Below are 21,709 nucleotides of genomic sequence, written 5' to 3'. Positions count from 1 at the left end.
CCTAATTTGTTAATGGGGGGAAACGCCTACTATTTGGTTCTGGCACTCGCCGGCCGCTACCGCGGCACGCTACGTTCGGCTCGTGCGTTGTTTTAACTGTTCTAACATAACCTAACCTAACCAATTTTAATGAATTGTAGTTGATAGATCTTTGGTCTACGACTATAGTGCTACCACTCTTATTACAACGTAACACACAGTTTTCAAGAAAAACATTACATTGTTACATTCATTTCACTGTTTTTCATACAATTTTTGGTTGTATGAGCTTGAACCCTTTGCCTGTACTTATATTTTACTAAGAAACCAAAATCATTTTATGACAGTTTCTAGCCTCCCGCCGCGATGGCAGCGCTCATGTAGTGTTTATTTCGTGATTTACCAGTTTTAGGTTAGAATTTTTTTCGTTATTTTCTTGGAAACGGAGCATTACCTTGTAATAAGAGTGGTATCATTATAATCGTGGACTAAAGCTCTATCAACTACAATATTTTTTAAATCCAAATTCGTGCTAAGGGATACTAAATCCAACCCATAAAATTTGAGTTGATTGAAGTTATTAATGTACCTACATCATATATTTTTTTAGTTTTATCATTCTCTTATTTTAGAAGTAACAGGGCTGGGGGACACACATTTTTCCCCTTTCGAAGTGTCTCTCGCGCAAACTATTTAGTTTAGAAAAAAATAATATGATAAACCTCAATATTAATTTTGAACACGTATGGGTTTGATGAAAAAAAATTTTTTGAGTTTCAGTTCTAAGTATGTTATATAACCCCCAAAGTTAATTGTTTTTTTTCTATTTTTGTGTGAAAATCATAATGCGGTTCACAGTATATATCTACTTACGAAGTTTCAACAGTACAATTCTTATAGTTTCGGAAGAAAGTGGCTGTGACATACGGACGGACAGATAGACAGACATGACGAATTCATAAAGGTTCCGTTTTTACGGGTACGAAATCATAAAAATATTCGTATAGGTAAGTATGTTACTATCATCTGAAAATCCGTTGCAACAGATACTTACTTAGTAAAAATACACAAACTAAATATAGGTAAACTAAATAATTAAATATACTATTGATAGGTACTTATAGAAAAGGCCTGCAAGATTATTTACAAAATGAGGGTAGTATATTTTTATATCTCAGTAAATGTACCTATAAAGAATGATCTGATGGCATAGCAGAGTGAACATGATCAAAGGGATTCGGTGCTTTACAACCACAGTTGACAGCCCTTGTGTAATCGGGTGTGGCCACGAATTCAATGAATTAGTACACCTGACACACATGTCTCTTTGCTGTATAATCCTGTTTGCTCCACGCTCTGTTTCACAAATTTAAAACTATAAATACGTCGACTTAAGTATATAATATCTAGTATTTATTTGTGCTGTGGCAAAATATTTTTATCCTTATCTAAGTTGGTTATTTGTGGACATTGTGCAGTGTTAATTAATTATTAATTAGCAATTTTACTCTCTGCTGCCAAAGTAAGTATAAAGTGTATAAGTAGAACATCTTCACGATAATTAGGCGACATACCGGTAGAGTCGGTGAGGTGGGGGCAGAGGACACGTGCCTGCGATCACTACATGAGTGTCGGCGGAGCGGTCAGAGTTAGCACATCGGAGTTATTAACTCATAATAATTTATTTAATTTTGAAGTGAATAACTTCATAAGGGAGTAACGTTACGCGTTACGGCGCCAGTCGGTCTAACTTCCCTTTCTCTCACGCATACGTCAGTGGTAGGCAGGCTACTCCTCTCTCACTCAAACCAATTGGTACTTTTATAGGATCAAAAAATGATACTAATAATGTACATACACAAAAATTCTAATGTACGTACATATTCAAGAATTGTAACTAAGAACCTTCTCAGATACTTTGAAGCATAAATAATAATATAAAAATATCAGGAATTTGTTGTCAACCATAAGTCAATTATAACGTCAAAACATTGCTAATAAATTGACGTTTTTCGTTTTTACTAATTAATTGTTTTACCTAAATAAAATCTAAGGTTTACGGAGACAGTGTTTAAGTAATGGCTGACGACGAAGATGAAGGCTTTGGAGGCATGTACGAAGATGGCCATTGGGTCTGGGATGAAGAAGCGGAGAAATTAACTTTTGTGAGGTTAAGTTCATATTAACAGATAAAATATATAAAGGGAACTGTTTAAACCGAATGAGAACTCAGAAAAAAAAATACCTAAAAAATCTTGGCTAAGTCTATTAATACGGGTACTGTACGAATAGGCTGTTGCTATTCTTCCGGCAACTGGACGAATGAATTTAATTAGTCGTCCGATTATCGGATTAGAGAGAAAAAAGACATCATTGAATGAAATTTAACTGTTCTAACATAACTTAACCTAATGAATTGTAGTTGATAGAGCTTTGGTCCACTATTATAGTGCTACCACTCTTACTACAACGTAATACACAGTTTTCAAGAAAAACCAAAATAAAAGTCTACCCTCCCGCCTCCCTCCTCCCTAATTTGTTAATGGGGGGAAACGCCTACAATTTGGTTCTGGCACTCGCCGGCCGCTTCCGCGGCACGCTACGCTCGGCTCGTGCGTTGTTTTAACTGCTCTAACATAACCTAACCTAACCAATTTTTATAAAACATAATGATAGAGATTTGGTCGATGTTTATAGTGCTACTAATCTTATTACTATACACAATTTTCAAGAAAATAACGAAAAAAAATTATAACCTCTGAACGGGTAAACACGTAAATATAACACAGATCATACATTCGAATAGGTAATTAAAAAATCAGACAAATGTGTTATGATAAGTTTTTTAATACATAAAAAAGGAATCACAAAATTAAGAAAAACCACTTTCCGACTGAGCTAGGTCAACTTTGAAAAAAAAAAAAAAATAAATGTACGAATAAATATAATTTATTCGTCCAGTACCCGTACAAATAGCAACTGCGAAAAATCTTTTCATATTTATTCTGTCATGAAAATGTGTAGGTACATGAACGAACTGGTATACACGATAGCTGTAAGGATCCATAAATGTTTGATATATTCTTCATCATAGCTAGACGAAGCATCATGGATCATGTATGCAAATGTTACTTATAATTTTATTTTAGTAAGGTTAACGCTTAGTATACCGTTGCACGAATTATGAGGTGATAATATTTTACTTGATAGAGCTTTAGTCCACGATTTTAATGCTACCACTCTTAAAACAAAGTAATGCACAGTTCCAGAGAAAGAAGCATTATAACCTAACCTTAAATTATCACATTTTTAAGGGTTGGGATGGTTCCCCAATTTGTAAATGCGGAGGAAAGAAAGGCCTACAAACGCCTACAATTCGGTTCTGGCACTCGCCGGCCGCTGCAGCTGCTGGTAACTGTTCTAACATAATCTAACGTTGGTTAGGTTTTTTTTCATATAGATAGAACTTTGGTACACGATTAAACTGCTACTACTCTTATTACAAGGTAATGCACAGTTTTCAAGAAAATAATGAAAAAAATTCTAACCTCAAAACGGTTAAAACACGTAAATAAAATGCTACAAGAGCGCTGGCATGGCGGCGGGAGACTAAAAGCTGAACACAAATCAGAACACAGGAACATTCACGAACTACGATAGAAACGAAATAAACAATACAGGAAATTAACGACATCTATTTTTTTTAATTGATGAAGACGTCTTGTCTGTTCCATACTATTTTTCTCTTTTCATGTCACTGTTTTTCATTTACGTTTGACAGTTTTTAGCCTCCCGCCGCTATGTCAGCGCTCATGTAGCGTTTTATTTACGTGATTTACCCGTTTTAGATTTTTTTTCATTACTTTTCTTAAAAACAGTGCATTACTTTGTAATTAGAGTGGTATCATTATATCCGTGGCCTAAAGCTCTATCAATTACAATATTTTTTACCTCCTAATTCGTGCTACGGAATACTAAGTCCAATCCTTTAGTAATATGGAGTACGTATATTATATAGAGGTCAATGTATAGGGCTTTGTTCGGAATTTCCCTGCATCATCGAGTCAGAAATGAAGATATACGTACCAAAGTCACCGACATACCTGGAATGATTCTGAAACTGAAGTGACAGTGGACAGGGCACATAGCTCGAAGGACAGATGGCCATTGGGGTAGTTAAGTCCTCGAATGGCGACCATGTACCGGTCAAGAGGTCTAGGTTAGAAATAGGAACGTGTATATATTTCATAAAATTAAAATTTCAGTGATCTCCCACCTAAACCAGTAGAAGCCATCCATATACCCATAAAGGCACCCACAGGGACTGTTGAATTCAGAGACGATGTTGATTTAATTGAACAGGTATATTGGTTTCTTATACGTGTATCTATATAGGATTCACACAAAATATATTAATTTTTTTAAACACCTTGTATTGTGTAAGGACGCCCTTGGTGATAACATCACAAATAAAACTTCATGTATGCACGTTTTTCGGCAAAAATTCAAATTTATATTTAAAATACCATAAAATAAGATAAACAACCATAAGTTATGGTTGTTTATATTTTGAACCTATAGTCTGTGTTCCTTAGTTCGACACTGCCAATAACAAGGATTCATGAAATATTTTATTTAGTGTAAATTAATGCATTTGTTTTTATATTAGACGAGGCAATATGCTCATCTGATGGGAAGTGAGAAGTGTCACCCATGGACATTTACAATACAAAATCTCTTGTTATACATCCTGACTAATATTATAATGACGAATGTCCGTTTGCTTGTTACGAATTCACCCTTAGGTTCTCAACCGATCACCACAAAATTTTGCACGTATTTCGATACGAATATTTGTTCGGGTCTATATGGAATAAATGTAGCTAAAGAAAAATTTGGAACAGAAAAGAAGGGCTGCTTGAAGGGAAATGCTTCCGTTTTTCGATGTTTTTGTATCTAAACAAGACCCTATACAAACGAATCCGCAAGTACAGGCGAATATTTTAAAATATTTTTCTGACTGATTTTAGATTCGATTCCGGAGACGTTACCAAAGAAAATTAAAACCAGGACAGCCCGATATAATAACTCTCCAAGTGTGTAAATCTATTTAATATTTCTATACTTCTGTAATATAAACTAGCATCATTTTTGTTTTAGATATTTTAAAATCAATCTGGTTTCACTAGGGGCTTACCAACAATTAATACTAGACTCATTGAGTACATCTTTGACGCCTGGGAAGGGTCACAGTATGCATTGGACATTTATTGTGATTTGTGCAAAGCATTTGACTGTTCCACCATGAAACTTTACTCTTAAAACTAAAGCATTATGGAGTTAAAAGTAGAGCCCTAAATCTGTTAAAATCATATTTAAGCGGAAGAGTTCAGATAGTCGATGTAAATTGCAACATTCTTGGGGCAAACCTGTAGGAATAGGTGTTACGCAGGGTTTTATTCTCGGTCCTTTCTTGTTTCTTATATATATTAACGATCTACCGTTTGTGGTAGATGATTGCCATGAGATTGTATTGTTTGCTGATGATACTTCACTTATTTTTAAAGTGAAGTGACATGCAGGTATTGATGACGAGGTAAACAATGCACTCTCAAAGATAGTGCGTTGGTTTGAGACGAATAATCTTCACTTAAACAGTAAAAAAAAAACAAAGTGTTTATGGTTCATTACACCAAACACAGCGGAGGTACAAACCAACGTACTTATAAATGACCAGGGTTTTGAGCCTGTGGACACTATGATCTTCTTGGGTATCACGTTGGATAAAAGGCTTCAGTGGGGTCCACATATTGCCCAACTGGCAGATATATCAGCTCTGAGGCATATGCTGTTAGAAAGATTAGAGAGTATACGAATGTTGCGACCGCTAGATTAGTGTACTTCAGTTAGTTTAACAGTATCATGACGTACGGTATTTTACTGTGGGGTCATGCTGCTGACATTGATATAGTGTTTGCCCTGCAAAAGAGAGCTATTCGTGCTGTATAATATCAGCTTGGTTATAGATATATATCTCAAAGAAAAAATTAAAGAAATAAATATTATGAGTTATGACTGTTCATTGTCAGTACATTTATGAAAACTTAATATCCTATTATTTCCTATTAATAATATTATTAATGTGAAAGTTTGTATGTCTGGATGTATGTTTGAACTTCTTTAACGCAAAAACTACTGAATGGATTTTGATGAAACTTTACAATAATAGAGCTTACACACCAGAATAACACATCGTAACAAATCGTCACCTTTTTGCTCTTAATAGTGATTTTCATTATTGCGAGTATAACACTAGAAATAAGAGATTGCTTGTAACTAGTTCTAGTAGGCTTCATAAGATATATAATACCTTTAAGGGGAAATGTATACACTTTTATAATAAAGTCCCCAGCCACTGGTCAGGCATTATCTATAAATTAATTTAAATGTTTTATAAACATTGTCACTTTCGTAAATCCTATTACTCTACAGCTAAAGTAGAATATCTAAGTGATCAGACAGCCTGGTACTAGATTATGATTATTTTATACCAATAGCAATGACAGTAAAATATTGTATATTTTTATTAAAAAGAGCGAAAAAAAGAATGCTGGGAGAATTTCTTGCGCCTCTTCCTCTCACTCAGAGCGGCATTTGCTTCCGAAGCGGTATTAGTATCTAGTATATTAGAAGTGACATCAAAAAGAATTCTAAAGGAATCAAATTTGAGAAAATAAACAGCGTGGGGCCACAATGGCGACATCAAATGAATGCACTGCTAGAGCTTCTTGACTGTCATAGATTTAATATAATCATAAATTTATTATTATTATAAAAAATCAATTTTAATAAATAATATATAATTCACCTACACATAACGCGCGGGTTGAACGCAAAGTTCAGGAATGCGATAGTGCTGTGACCTAATAATAATTGATGCCTATAATCATGAGTTTGTCGATAAATTTAAACAATGCCCCAAGTTTACCATTTTAACCTAATAATTAAGTCTCAATTTTTTGTTGTGCCTTCAACACAATGTCTCAAGCATTTATCGCCATTTCTCGAGCGTGGCGATGAATAAAAACTCGTATGGTACATCACTACACTGTAGACGCGGGAGGCGAGGCGCGCAGACGGCGGAAGGAGAAGCTCCCATTATTTACCGCAGGCCCTGATTGAATCCAACTCGCGTGATAATTTTAAATAAGTTTCCATAACATCATTTCGGAACAACCTGTAAGTAATTAGACCAAGAGCTAGTGGACCCTCCGAGTAACGGTATGTCTAAGCCTAGTAATTCTTATGGGAATGAGTCATAGCTTGCTAAGTACAATAACCATCACCTGGCACACCTCGACCCTACAAGTCATCAACCCCTATAATTTTGAAAGTCTAGGAAACATTTGAAAATTTTTATATGATTTTGTATATTTGTTATAAAGTTTGAAAAAAAAATTTACAGGCGTTTTTGATAAGCACAAGTCTGGTACAGGTGTAATATGTATAAATTCAAATAAACTTTATTCACACTGCCATTCATACAGGATTTGCCACAGGAAAACAAAGCAAGAGACAATTTGAATAATATGTTAACCCTATTGTCTCATTCAAATTATGTGACATATAATGGTAATTTATTATGTAGTAACATACACATAATTGATATTAATAATATAATTAATCATAAATGTAAAATGTTGACATTTGATAGGTTACACCTATCTAATTTTTATAAAAGACAGATAGCTAAATCGCTATCCTTTTATTTATTTTATAACTCAGCCAATTATTTGGCAACTCGGTCCCCTGCTTCTATTGAGCAGGTTAGTAAGTCGACTAGCACTGCTTCTATTGAGCAGTGTAATAGCTTGTTGGACTCTGCTCCTATTGAGCAAAGTAATTATTTGATTAACACTGCTTCTATTGAGCAGTCTTATAGTTTAGTTTCTGGTTTGGAATATGTTCCAAATTATTTAAATTAGTCAATAAGACAATAGGGGACTCCTCTAGCAATATAAATACACAATGTACAAGTAATAGTAAACATAATAATTGTAAAGTTATAAACCTGATGCACCAAAATATGCAAGGATTGTTAGGTAAAGAACTGGAACTGGAGTTACTAATGAACCATGAAAATATTGATATCTTATGTCTTACTGTACACTGGCTTAGAAAATATGAGCTCATTTTTAACTCCAGTGGTCATCGGGTGGCAAGTGTGTTTAGCAGAGAAAAGGCAACACGTGGCGGCTCTCTTATACTTATAAGTAAATCATTTAAATTCAAAGACCGTAAAGATATTGTGGGCCTCTCTGTTGAACGTACTATTGAAATAGCCTGTGCAGAGCTTGAGTGTGCCATTGTTGTAAGTATATACAGACCCCCCGATGCATTATATGAGTTATTTGAGAGTGTATTGGAGGAGGTTCTATCAAAATTATCAGAATCTAAGAAATATATTATGATTTGAGGTGACTTTAATATTAACTTATTAGAAAAATCCACCACAAGTATTAGATTCAAATCTTTGCTTAAATCATATAATTTATCAAATATTTTCTTAGAACCTACTAGAGTAACCAGCACCTCTAAAAGCTGTATTGATAATATTTTTACTAATTATAAACCTATTTCTCAATCAATAATTAGTAAACTGAGCTCAGACCACTTTGGTCAATTAGCCTCTTTTAATATTGAAGGGAACAAATGTACTTCAACTAAAAAGTTTGTTTGTTCCGGTAAACAATAGGCGAATGGAGAAATATAGAGGCAATGTTTCAGAAAAACCCTCAAACTTGTATTTGAATCATTACAGTACTCCAAATGAGATGTATGGTAAGTTATTTAAAATAATTAAAACAGAGTTTGCTTCTATATTTACTTCAAAGACAGTCAACTCGGGTGGTCTCTTGTCATTTAACAACTGGGCAACAGCTGGTATTCATAGGAGCAGACAACGGTTATATGAACTCTATAGTATGAGATCATCATGTAATCATGATGCATCTTTCCTTGTATATGTGAAAAATTATTCAAAATTATTTAAGAAAGTATGTACTATTGCTAAGTCAATGCATATTAGAGAAATAATTAAAAATGCTTCAAATAAAATAAAAATGACTTGGAAAGTTATTAACTGGGAATCTGGAAGAGCGAAAGACTGCAAGTTTGAATATAATCTAATAATAAACAATACAAAAATCCACTCTGAGCAGGAAGTAGCTTCTGCTTTTGAGAAATTTTTTTCTGACATTCCAGTTTCCATCTCAAGCACCCTTGTCTCCTCCACCAGTGTTGCCGAGTCACTTCTTTTGGAAAATGTTAAGGAATGTAAACAAAATTTCAAATTCAGTGTTGTTAGCCCAGCAGAAATAATTAAAACTTTCAGATCCTTAGAAATGAAAAAAACTGCTGATATATGGGGCATATCTGTAAAAATAATAAGTTCTGTTATTGACGTCATAGCACCATATCTAGCACTAGTTTTTAATAGCTGTATTGAACATGGCGTGTTTCCTGACCTTCTGAAGTAAAATTACACCAATATTTAAATCGGGACTGACTTCTGACCCGAATAACTATCGCCCTGTTTCGGTGTTGCCGACCCTTAGTAAAATTTTTGAAAAAATTATTTTAAGCCAAATGCTTACTCACTTTAACACTTATAAGTTACTTCATATAAAACAATTTGGCTTTACTAGGGGACGCTCGACTACGGATGCAGGTGTTGAACTCATCAGGAATATTTTTGAGGCCTGGGAGGAATCACAGAATGCACTTGGTATCTTCTGTGATTTATCCAAGGCTTTTGATTGTGTTCAACATTCAACGCTGGTCAGGAAGCTATGCCACTATGGTATAAGAGGATCTGCACTCGATCTTCTGATCTCATATTTAAATAATAGGATTCAGAGGGTCGAGGTGAATGGCAGGAGATCTCCTGGGACTCCTCTCGGTATGGGGGTACCACAAGGGTCTATTCTTGGACCCTTCCTCTTCCTAATTTATATAAATGATCTACCTAACCTTGTAGAAAAAAAACACCAGGTGGTACCTATTTCTCAATCAATAATTAGTAAACTGAGCTCAGACCACTTTGGTCACTAGCCTCTTTTAATATTGAAGGGAACAAATGTACTTCAACTAAAAAGTTTATGTTTGTTCCGGTAAACAATAGGCGAATGGAGAAATATAGAGGCAATGTTTCAGAAAAACTCTCAAACTTGTATTTGAATTATAACAGTACTCCAAATGAGATGTATGGTAAGTTATTTAAAATAATTAAAACAGAGTTTGCTTCTATATTTACTTCAAAGACAGTCAACTCGGGTGGTCTCTTGTCATTTAACAACTGGGCAACAGCTGGTATTCATAGGAGCAGACAACGGTTATATGAACTCTATAGTATGAGATCATCATGTAATCATGATGCATCTTTCCTTGTATATGTGAAAAATTATTCAAAATTATTTAAGAAAGTATGTACTATTGCTAAGTCAATGCATATTAGAGAAATAATTAAAAATGCTTCAAATAAAATAAAAATGACTTGGAAAGTTATTAACTGGGAATCTGGAAGAGCGAAAGACTGCAAGTTTGAATATAATCTAATAATAAACAATACAAAAATCCACTCTGAGCAGGAAGTAGCTTCTGCTTTTGAGAAATTTTTTTCTGACATTCCAGTTTCCATCTCAAGCACCATTGTCTCCTCCACCAGTGTTGCCGAGTCACTTCTTTTGGCACTTCACTTATATTCAAAGTGAAACGAAGCCAAGTTTTATATGACGAAGTAAACAATGCTCTATCTGACATCGTGTACTGGTTTAGCGCCAATAACTTATTGTTAAATAATCATAAAACCAAATATATTAAATTCACCGCGCCAAATGTCAAAAATGTAGATGCGAATATTTTATTAAATGGAGAGGTGGTAAAACCAGTGGAATCTGCTATATTTCTTGGCATTACTCTTGATTCCAAATTGCAGTGGGGCCCCCATATTGAAGGATTGGCGAATAGGCTTAGTTCTGCAGCATATGCGGTTAAGAAAATCAGACGGTTAACTGACATAGATACGGCGAGATTAGTATACTTTAGTTATTTTCATAGTATTATGTCCTATGGTATATTGTTATGGGGCAGTGCGGCCGATATTAATACTATCTTTGTGCTGCAGAAGAGGGCTATTTGCGCGATTTATAACCTAGGTCCTAAAGAATCATTAAGAGAAAAATTTAAAGAAATAAACATTTTGACTGTTGCTTCTCAATACATTTTTGATAATGTTTTGTATGTTCATAAGCACATTGAGGAATTTTCTAGAAACTGTGACATTCATAATGTTAACACGAGGAAAAAACATAAACTTGTTATGCCTACTACTCGGTTGGGTCGAGTTAGTAAGTCTTTTGTTGGGCGATGTATATGCTTCTACAATATGATCCCAGAAAATGTACAAAACAAATGTGTTACGAAATTTAAAAGAATTGTTAAAAAACGTTTGTGTGGGAAAGGTTATTATAGCATAAACGATTTTCTTAATGACACCACGGACTGGGATTAAAGCGAACACCCTCAGGCTCTTTAATTATTAATGTTTATTGTACGATATTACATTGTAATCCATATTTTATATAAAAAAAGCCCGCTGAGTTTCTTGCGCCCATTCTTCTCAGGTCTGAGGCAGTCTCTTTTGAATGGGTGGTAGATTTTGACGTTCAATAAGTGATTATAATTCTATTTTGAATAAAAATATTTGAATTTGAATTTATTCTGTTAATTATTAATTTAAGAGTCTTATGTACATTATGTTACAATTAATAAAATTAATTTTACCCATAAAATCTATTTTCACGAGTACGTCACATAATCACGGTGGTGATTAAAATTGAGCTTTTAAAATATGTAAATTGTTTGTTTGAAAAATACAAAATTTCAATTACTTACTTTAATTTTATGCTACGCTATAGATAATAAAGTGACGTGAACGATAACTGGGAATGAGTATTGAAGTCCTAAGAGTTGCTGTTAGCGTTGATTACAAGTAGTGACGGGAGTGTGGGTGGTAATAATTAAACACTTCGAATTTTTACGACTTTCCGTGCTATGAATGTGGGGTATCAAAAAATATGAAAATTTAGGGCAGATAGATGCAAAAAAATCTAGACCTCAAACACATAATACTATCTACTAGGTAAAATTCCTATAGCTAAGAACCAACGAGGCGACTTTGAGCACTAAAGTTTTACCGAACACAGTATAAGAGATACAGCAAGATAAAAAATGTAACTGTAACCGATTTTCATTGACAAGTCATATACAGTCAGCCATTCTTGGAATTTTTTTCTTAGTATTTTGAATATAAGGCTAGCTAATTCGCACACTCGCATTAACAAATCAAAATTGGTCACGCGTTATCGAGCTGTAAGGTTGTCTTTACACTATTATATTCTAAATCATTGGGGCACCGAGCTTCTATCGGAAGCTGGACAAAACCGGGCAAGGGGAAACGGGGCGGCTCTGTTGAGTTTTAGATATTTCCTTCTTATTATGGAAAACAATAATACAGATTTTGAAAACGACGAAAACCTGTTGTATCTAGGACAGTTTTTTAGAAATCTTTTTTTATTTGACGAACTGTACGCAAACCTATTTTTGCATATTTTGAAAGGTAAAAACCAAAATATCAAAAATGAAAATTGCATACTTATCTACATGTGTTTTAATAATAACAACGAAAAAAGGGATTTATGGCCAAGGTACAACATACCTACCCTATGTACCTAGGCCAGTACTATGGTGTACCTAGGACCATTGAGGAATTGGGGATAATTTATGGAAAATATAAATATTCTTAACTAAAACCGTTTCTATCTAACTACAACTAATCATGTTTTTAAACTGTACTGTTATTAATCCTGAAATATTTCCCTATCACCAAATCTTTAATAATATCTGTACACAAATGGAACCAATGAACGCCATGTTTCACAATTACGTTTCGCTGTCTCGTCATGGTCTTAAAATGTGTACAATGTATATAGATGACATTATGTTTTAGACGTCCGTGTTCAAAGACGCGGCGCAAAGCTTAGTATTATTAACATTTAAGCTTGTGATAATCAGAGGCTTAGTTGATATTTTAATAATGTTTACGCAGGATGTTAAAGATATCGCGTTGTACACGGCTCCAGTGAATATTTTAAGCCCAATGTTAATAAACATGTTGCACTTGCCGACGACGGAAAGGTTCATTAGAGCTCTCATCTTATTCTGCCAGTATTACTTACAGGTAAAAACGTGTTTCTCGTCAGATTGTTCACTTAACAATTTGGATGTTTTATGTGAATAGCTTCTGTAAGATTTCAGAGGAAATGGCGCTTCGTATACTTGAGTTGGAGACCAAGATACGCACAAAACAATGCGAAATACTCGAGGGGGAATTTCGTGAGAATTTGTCCGATTTAAGGCTATTAGTTGCTAAAGAATACAGCACGATGTTGATTGGTGAGTTTATACTACGATACCTTTATTAGTAACAATATAGACCGAAAGATCCTTTCATTTTTTCACGAATAGCAAATTAACAACTTATGAAAATATTATGATGTATCCGGTTGATTTGAGTTTTGGTGCCAGGTCGACCTGTTATAGTTATTAAATCATTGTATTTGTTGGATGCGATTACTAATTGTTCCACATTGCATCCTTACACATATAATGAGTTCAAGCTCTAAAGGTTGATACATCCAATAATTTATATTTATACAGTTTATTCTTTATTACTTTTTATGAAATAATTTATATTCTATATATATATTTATGCAGCACCTTACAAACTAATTTGTTTTGTATTTTACAGTGTATTGTAAAATACTCTATTTGATTGAAAAGAGTCGCCATTGAGTTTTTTGTATGTTCCTCTCACGAGATCAATTTCATCCGAACATATAGTAGATTCAGTAATTTAAAAGCGCTTAGTTTAAGCCTAATTGAATAATGTTTATTTGATGATACTTGATGGTTTGTGGGCATTTCTGCATTGCTAACTAAATACATTGTTGTGTAATTGTAGAAGACACAAGTCACTGCTTCTCAGCAGCCCGTCCTTACACTAAACATTCTGTCAGTAGTCTGTGCACGAGTAGACAGTTGCTATAGTCTTCTCATTGTAATATTTTTTTGTGTCAAAGAGAATGAATGTATTAATTGTGTCGTATTTTATAAATATATGGCTAAGTGGATACGTACTACATTGTTCATATTTATTATTTAGGTGGAGGTGATATGAGAAAGTTCCACCACATGGGACCTGAGAAGAAACGGCGATCCTTATCTGACAAAGACGCACGGCTGTTTGAGACGCTGTTGCGTATGTGTGTACAGATTGTATGGCTGGCACTCGGACGAGTCTCCTTCAATCAGATAGGTGCCAGTAACATTATTTTATCCGGGTGTGTCACTATAAATTATGATACTGTTGGACTTATAGAATACTATCTATCTACTAAGTCTTAATGTTTGTTCTTTCTGGAGCCGTTTTATTATGCTTTCGATTAGATCAAGGTTTGAGAATATACTGTGTGAGATATATTGATTGCTGTTCCATCTCTCTCGTCGATATAGCATGAATTTATACCTAGTTTTCCGGGAAAATCCTTGCATTTTAACTATTAGCTATAAGTTTAGGTGTTGCACAAATTACAGTATGATATAAAAAGTAGACAGGTATGGTCGAGCATAAAATAGTGCAAGAACTATGAGAACCTACAAAATATTATCTTTATTTTGACCCTTAGAGTCTACCCTTGCCCTACAAATAAACAAAACAAGTGGCAGTGTTTTTAAACCTCTATAGTGTGCCGCCCAAATGTACATATTACATACAAATAAAAAATGAGAGGCGAAACGCTTTTTTACTGCTGTTAAATATTAAGTCTTATCACAACTCATGAATGTCCAAACCAATAAGGATATTTTTCCATCTAACAATCCATTTTGCAGCACTAAGCAACAAGTTCAGCTGTTCAATGCTGTAACCAAATTCCAATACATAGCGCTCTTATATTTTTTATTATATTTTTCAAAACAATCGAGACGTCTCGTCACAGTAAGTAGCGAATCGCAACTGAGCCAGTGTTGCGGACCTCCGCATAACCGTGACACGATATCGCGAGTCACTTCCACTTGTATTATATACCCAGCCATATGTATATATAGCCCATTGAAATTGAGTATCAGAGTATTTGCAGATTTTATTGTATTTATATTTTTAATAATTATCTGTTACAAAATCTGAGTGCTTAGCCAATATCCAATACTTTCATACCTTATTTATTTCTAACACTTGTAGCGTGTTATTATAAATAATAAGTTTTTTTATGGAATAGTAGGACAAACGAGCGTACGGGTCACCTGGTGTTAAGTGATCACCGCCGCCCACATTCACTTGCAACACCAGAGGAATCACAAGAGCGTTGCCGGCCTTTAAGGAAGGTGTACGCGCTTTTTGTGTAATTTGATGCTTCAATCATTCTGACCAAGTTTCCACACATTTCCTAAGCTTGCTGATTTTTTATTGTATCTATATTTTAATGTTATATAGAATTGGAGGTGAATAGAGTATTCAAGTCTGAAATTTTCAACGCTGTTGAGCACAACTTACATACAAACTATATAGTGAAGATGACAAAGGAAGAACACAGCGTTCTACTCGGACACTGCGTGCGAAAGGACAAGAAACTCAACACCAGATCGCCGCTGATGAACGAAGTGTTTTGTCACAGGGAGATCGACTATCGTATGATGGGTATAGGCGTCATCAAGTGTTCACAGTAAGATTTATTTGTTTCCGTTTATAAACAATATGTTATGTTTTTAAAGTGATAACCCTCACTTCTAGGATTAATACACAAATAAAATTTGAAAAACAAAATTTTATGAACGATGCGGGATTCGAACCCACGACCTCCGGCGTTTCGTGCCGGTGCTCTAACCAACTGAGCTAACCGTTCGAGTACAGCCTTGTTATAAAATTCTGTTTGCTTTGTTCAACTCTCAGGTTCATCCACAGTGGGTTGGAAGACCGCATCGTTTTTCAAATTTTATTTGTGTGCTTCCGTTTATGTACGTTTATGTATCGGCGTTGAATAAGGTCTGTTTGAAACAGGGTGCTAGGACGACGCGTAGATCCCAATCAGCGTACATACGGGGTTACAGGGGGCTACTGACAAAGTAAAAGTCAAAGTCAAAAAAATCTTTATTCACTGTAAAACTTTATAAGTTATTTAGTGCAAGTCAGGATGAAGTACAAAAGTTACAATAGCATTCAAATGAGAATAACAATATTCATTAACAAAATTTAGAACATTAATTCCAACTATCTTTATCATTCAAGTAATCTTTCACATTATAATAGGCCTTAGTTATTAATTTATTTTTTACGATACATTAAAATTTTTTAATAGGTAATATTTTAATTTCATATGGGAGTTTATTATAAAATATAACACAATCCACTTTAAAAGATTTAGCAATTTTACGGAGCCTAGTAGATGGAATTGGAATTTGACACTAAGTCTTCCGGTACGTGGTCGTCATTCGAGAACTTTTCTGCCCAGTCTGCTTTATCAGTTACCAAAAGAACAATTCAACGTCAAAAAGTATCCCACAAAATTAGACAAATTTCGTGAAATTCACCACTAGTTCCTCACCCCGCGCGTAACACCACCCTTCCATAATTTTAAGCAGGATCTTTGAAAAGTTTAATATTATGTAACCATTTGGTGTTTTCCTAATAAAAATATGACCGCATGTTTACGATCTTTTAACACAACTCGACCTGTATTGGTTTTCAAAATTACTGGTGTGTAAGAAAAGAATAGAGAGAATGTAATTGAACGAATATTTTAACAAAAAACAACCCACTGAATGTTGATAACAACAATATAAATTAATCCCGCACGGGAAGCACCAGCTTTAGAATAAAATAAGAATCATTGAAATTGGTTCACCCAGTCGAAAGTTCTGAGGTAACAAACATACGAATTGAGAGCCTCCTCCTTTTTGGAAGTCGGTTAAAAATAGGTGATATCTACTATAGAGGTAGTTACGGGCTTTTCGTTTATTATAAAACGATTACTTACGTCGTAAATTCTATTTTATTCAATTGGTTATCCATACAGAATGTCACCAAGACTGCACTACATGAAAGGAGCTGTGGCAAGTTCAGAAGAGACATTGTCTCAGCTTGGAATAGTTATTGGCATCGTTGGCCTGCCGCGGTCTACCTTCGACACCATGCTGAGGCCTCTACCCACCTCAACCGAATCGGCCAAATCAAAGGGCTCCGTTCAGTTAGTAATAATTAATTCACCTAAGCTAACAATTTGCTACTAAGTTTAGTATGAAACGTGCAGTGAGATTTGACATAAGTTTGAAATACTAATTACAATATGGCGATGAAGTATAATCCGACTAAGTTTGATAGCGAATAGTTGCTTAAACGTAGTGGATTTCGGCTATCTACGTTTTTTATAAGACTATAGCCGTAATCTGTCAATCTATCAATCACTGCACGTTTCATATAATCGCTTTTTTCTAAGAGAGTTTCGCTAGGCTGAATATCGCGATGAAACCAAACAGTAGCCAAATCTATATCTAAGAATATGTAATAGTAAGTACATATACTCAAAGAAATAGGGACTCTTGTTACCATCCAATAAGGTGTAATTCAAATCACACAGCGCTATTTAACTATATTTTTATTCACGTAGAATTGCCTCTCTTTCTATCGGGTGACTCTTACTTCTTCTGACGACATTACGGTTGTCTTCTTCACCTAAAACTGTGCCTAGTATAGACTATTAGTATACATTATAGACTATAGAGTCATCTTATAAAAATAGCTCAGTTTTTCTTAAATATGAATAGATATTTTGTCGTCATTTTAAATCAATATTCTTTCGATGTTAAACCTACATTAGTTGGAGATTGTAATGTATACTAATTAATGGAGAGCCGGTTTTTTGGCGCCTTATTTCATTTGCTCATTTGGGAACAAACTTGTAACTGTCAGTGTCAACGTCAGTTGTCAAGTTCTCGTTTCCACTCTCCGCTTGCTCATCCCCCCGTCCGCACCCCGTTCTTCTACTCCTACCTCTCTCACACTCTCTCGTCGGTGGATCACGCATTCTCACGCTTGCGCAGCGCACCGCGACCCGCGTATTCTCGTAATTTTAATGGCGGTCCCGCCATCTTACTAGCCTCATCAGTGACTAAGTGACCTAACCACTAAACACGAATTAAACGAAGAAGAAAGGATTTATATAAAAGCCAATTGTTTCCTCCGGGGGCTGAAGAGGAGTACCAGCATTTATCAGGTCAGATCCCTCCGTCCCTGTATATCTTTCCTCACACGCACATGCGCGGTTATGTTCTTCGGTTATACTGCAAAAACTATACAACCGATCGGAATTATACTTATACCGTAAGATTCTGCGTGTTGAGGAGACAGGAAATAATATTTTTTTAATTTATAAATTATATATTCGCAATACAAATAAATCAGTCAATGACATTTGATTACATATGACAACTCATACAATGAACGGGGTACGTAACATAAATGATAACGTTTGCCGGGTCAACAGTTGTAGACTATATATAATTTGAAAGCTAATTTTTTCTGTTGAAAGTTTTGTTCTAAGTCAGTCTTGAAATGCTTCCAATCCATTCTTTTCATTAACATAGCCATAGTGTACCGAAAACCCTGATCTGACTGGTTTTCATCTGCACCGTATTCACAAAAAACTACCTTTTTTTATGGAATAGGAGGAAAAACGAGCGTACGGGTCACCTGTTGTTAAGTGATCACCGCCGCCCACAATTTCTTGCAACACCAGAGGAATCACAGGAGAGTTGCCGGCCTTTAAGGAAGGTGTACGCGCTTTTTTTGAAGGTACCCATGTCGTATCGTCCCGAAAACACCGCACAAGGAAGTTCATTCCACAGCTTTGTAGTACGTGGAAGAAAGCTCCTTGAAAACCGCACTGTGGAGGACCGCCACACATCCAGATGGTGGGGATGATATCCTAACTTGTGGCTTATGAAATTAGATCTCTGTACAAGGTTGCATGATGGCAAAAATTATTATAACCTGAATTATAACAGATCTCTGAGATGTTAAATTGTATTCACATATTGAAAAATATTAAATTTTTCACCAGTTCGGCGCAAAGCTACTCATCGAAAAGTAGTTCAAGTAATAAAAAGAGTCAGCTGGTCGCCCAGAGGATTTATCCGGAAGTTGTGTTGCCTCGTAAAGAATCTCGGATGTAAGTTACAAAGCGGTTACTAAGTTATTGTATATCGACATTATAATTTTTAATCAATCAACATTGTCGCGGTGTTAATCTCTCGATGTTGTTGACAAAGGGGCGCACATCAAAGGGGCGGGTGAATTTTTATCACCATTCATTTAAACCTGGACAGAAACAGAAAATAGTAAACCCAGCGCAGTTTCGTTCAAGTATATACTATAGACATAATTCAGCATTGTATTGTAAACACAGCGAAAGAAAATGGCTTTGTGAGTTCTTAATCCATATTATATATATTATATACATAACTTGGATTTACTTCCTGTTTGCTAATATTTTTTTTTTAATTGTTTCTGTTTCAGTTTGGAATTCCCACCGTCCTTCCCAGATGACCCCGAAGATGTACGATCCTGTAGTGAGACGCAACGCCGTCGTTGGCAGAACAGACTCCTGAAGCTACTTCATCCACATGGACGCTGATGCTATTAGTTAGAAAATGGCCTGTTACATATCTATGTTAGGTACCACTAGTGCGCGATAAGATGACACCTGAAAGTCTTAGGGTCAGATTTATAGAGCGAACTTAAACTTTGTCAGATTACTCAAACTTATAATCAAATAATGTAAAAGTTTCTTCAATAATAATGGTAAATGTACTGTGTATAAGGGAACGCGCGCTTGACCTTTCCATTGGTACTGTCTTAGCTTCAGCTCAGCATAATCTCGGCTGTCAAATGACTATAAATGCCAAATCAAAGATTGCGCTAAACTATAAACTCAACTAAGATTTACGTAAGTAAAGTCTGAGTACGCTATATAGATCTCAGCCTCAGACGCGTGCTTGCAAAAATATTAAAAAGTAGAGAAGCACTTTACGCGAGTCTTAACTTATCGCGAATGAAATAGTACCAACATTTAAGTATTTTATTGTTGTGTGCGATGCAACTACTAAATATGTTGCGTTTACTGTTGACTGTTGTTGCTCCTTGACTGATACAGATGCTATTGAAATATGCGATGTATATCTGTCTAACACTAACTGTCTGCCTGTTTGTGATTTTGCTTTTTCGTACCATATAATATAAAACTTGTAGCATTTTAGCTACGATCACAAGGTATATTTTTTGTTTATTTTTCAGTCGTTAACAATTTCTCATGAAATAAGATTATTTATTGATATATTTAAATATTGATAACCTATAGTAGTAGTGACAATTTTGCCAATACTTTCATCAAATAATTGACATGGGAAGATTAATATTGTTACGAAGTAAAACATTCACTCGGTAGAATTATTTTGTAGTATTTTTTAAACAACATACGCTTCTGTACCTATATCTAGTGCATGCGAATCAAATGGTAAATTTATTCTACTGTTCTACAATAATTTATTGTTATTTTAACTGATATACATGAATAACTATTTCTTATTATATATATTTATTAATATAGGGATTGTTTTAATTTAATTAGAATATTATAGAATAGCCTCAAGTATCTTCAGGCTATTCTATTTTTATTTTATTTTGAGGCTAAGAAAGATACGTGAAATCCGTAACAAAACCATCAGACACAAAACCAACCTTACAGATGTTCTTGTAAAAATGAAATGGCAATGTTCAGGACATGTGGCTAGGGTCCCAGACCAAAGATGAAATTTAGAAGCCACAAGGTGAAGTGGTCCCTCAGGTAACGGATATCGAGGTAGACCCAAATGGTGGAGTGATGACATCCTCAGTGGCAGGTAAAAATTGGCTGGAGAAAGCAAAAAATAAAGAGTTTTGGAAAAAGGTGGAGGAGGCATATACCCTGGATAGAATGGGATTAAGATTTATAATAAGGAACGCTATTAGTTTAAGGTATATTTTTTTAAGTTAGGTACTAACAAATTAAAATCTGTAATCTATAGTCTTCAATAAATATGCTTATTATATTATATAACACAATAGAACTTACTGTTTTACAACAAAGCCTTACATTTACAATAATATAAAACAAGATATTAACTAGATTATTAATAAAATAAAATAAAATAAAATTAACTAAAATACAACCGACTTCAAAAACACTATTTCAAAATAATAGATATAATATGCACTAAAAAGTATAAAAATAATTGGGTATTTTTATACAAGGAATCCGTTTGATCATCATATTCGACTACGACAATTACTTGACTATAACTATGTTATGCTAGATGACTTAAATATCCGGATATCATAAAAAAGATTCGGCCGAGTATCGTTAATTTGCTCCTAAGAATTCAAGAGTTCCGTTAATTTGTCATGGATTCCAAAATCAAGACCAAATTACACGAGAAGCACCAGCTTTCAAATAAAAAAAGAATGATCAAAATCGGTTCACCCAGTCGAAAGTTTTGAGGTATCAAACATAAAAAAAAT

General features: G+C 34.6%; 1 protein-coding gene and 1 non-coding gene across 3 annotated transcripts; one reads left to right on the top strand and one right to left on the bottom strand.

Moving 5' to 3' along the window:
* Nucleotides 1-1,962: 1,962 nt before the first annotated feature.
* LOC126969772 (protein phosphatase 1 regulatory subunit 36-like) lies at nucleotides 1,963-20,758 on the top strand. 2 transcript variants are annotated; one of them, XM_050815334.1, is made up of 10 exons: nucleotides 1,963-2,149; nucleotides 4,245-4,341; nucleotides 5,010-5,075; nucleotides 13,148-13,279; nucleotides 13,350-13,494; nucleotides 14,264-14,416; nucleotides 15,593-15,821; nucleotides 17,172-17,342; nucleotides 19,215-19,322; nucleotides 19,670-20,758. In XM_050815334.1, the coding sequence occupies exons 1-10, from the start codon at nucleotides 2,058-2,060 to the stop codon at nucleotides 19,785-19,787; spliced, it is 1,311 nt and encodes a 436-aa protein (XP_050671291.1). In that variant the 5' UTR covers nucleotides 1,963-2,057; the 3' UTR covers nucleotides 19,788-20,758. The 2 variants fall into 2 exon arrangements, with proteins under 2 accessions (XP_050671291.1, XP_050671292.1); XM_050815335.1 differs by lacking the exon at nucleotides 1,963-2,149 and adding an exon at nucleotides 3,256-3,390.
* Trnaf-gaa (transfer RNA phenylalanine (anticodon GAA)) lies at nucleotides 15,928-16,001 on the bottom strand. Its single transcript has one exon. It is a non-coding gene; the product is annotated as a tRNA-Phe (tRNA).
* Nucleotides 20,759-21,709: the final 951 nt, after the last annotated feature.

This window comes from Leptidea sinapis, chromosome 19 (assembly GCF_905404315.1).
Source record: "Leptidea sinapis chromosome 19, ilLepSina1.1, whole genome shotgun sequence".
Lineage (NCBI taxonomy): Eukaryota > Metazoa > Arthropoda > Insecta > Lepidoptera > Pieridae > Leptidea > Leptidea sinapis.
The sequence above is the reverse complement of the archived record's forward strand: the minus strand, read 5'-3'. Positions and strand labels throughout refer to the sequence as shown.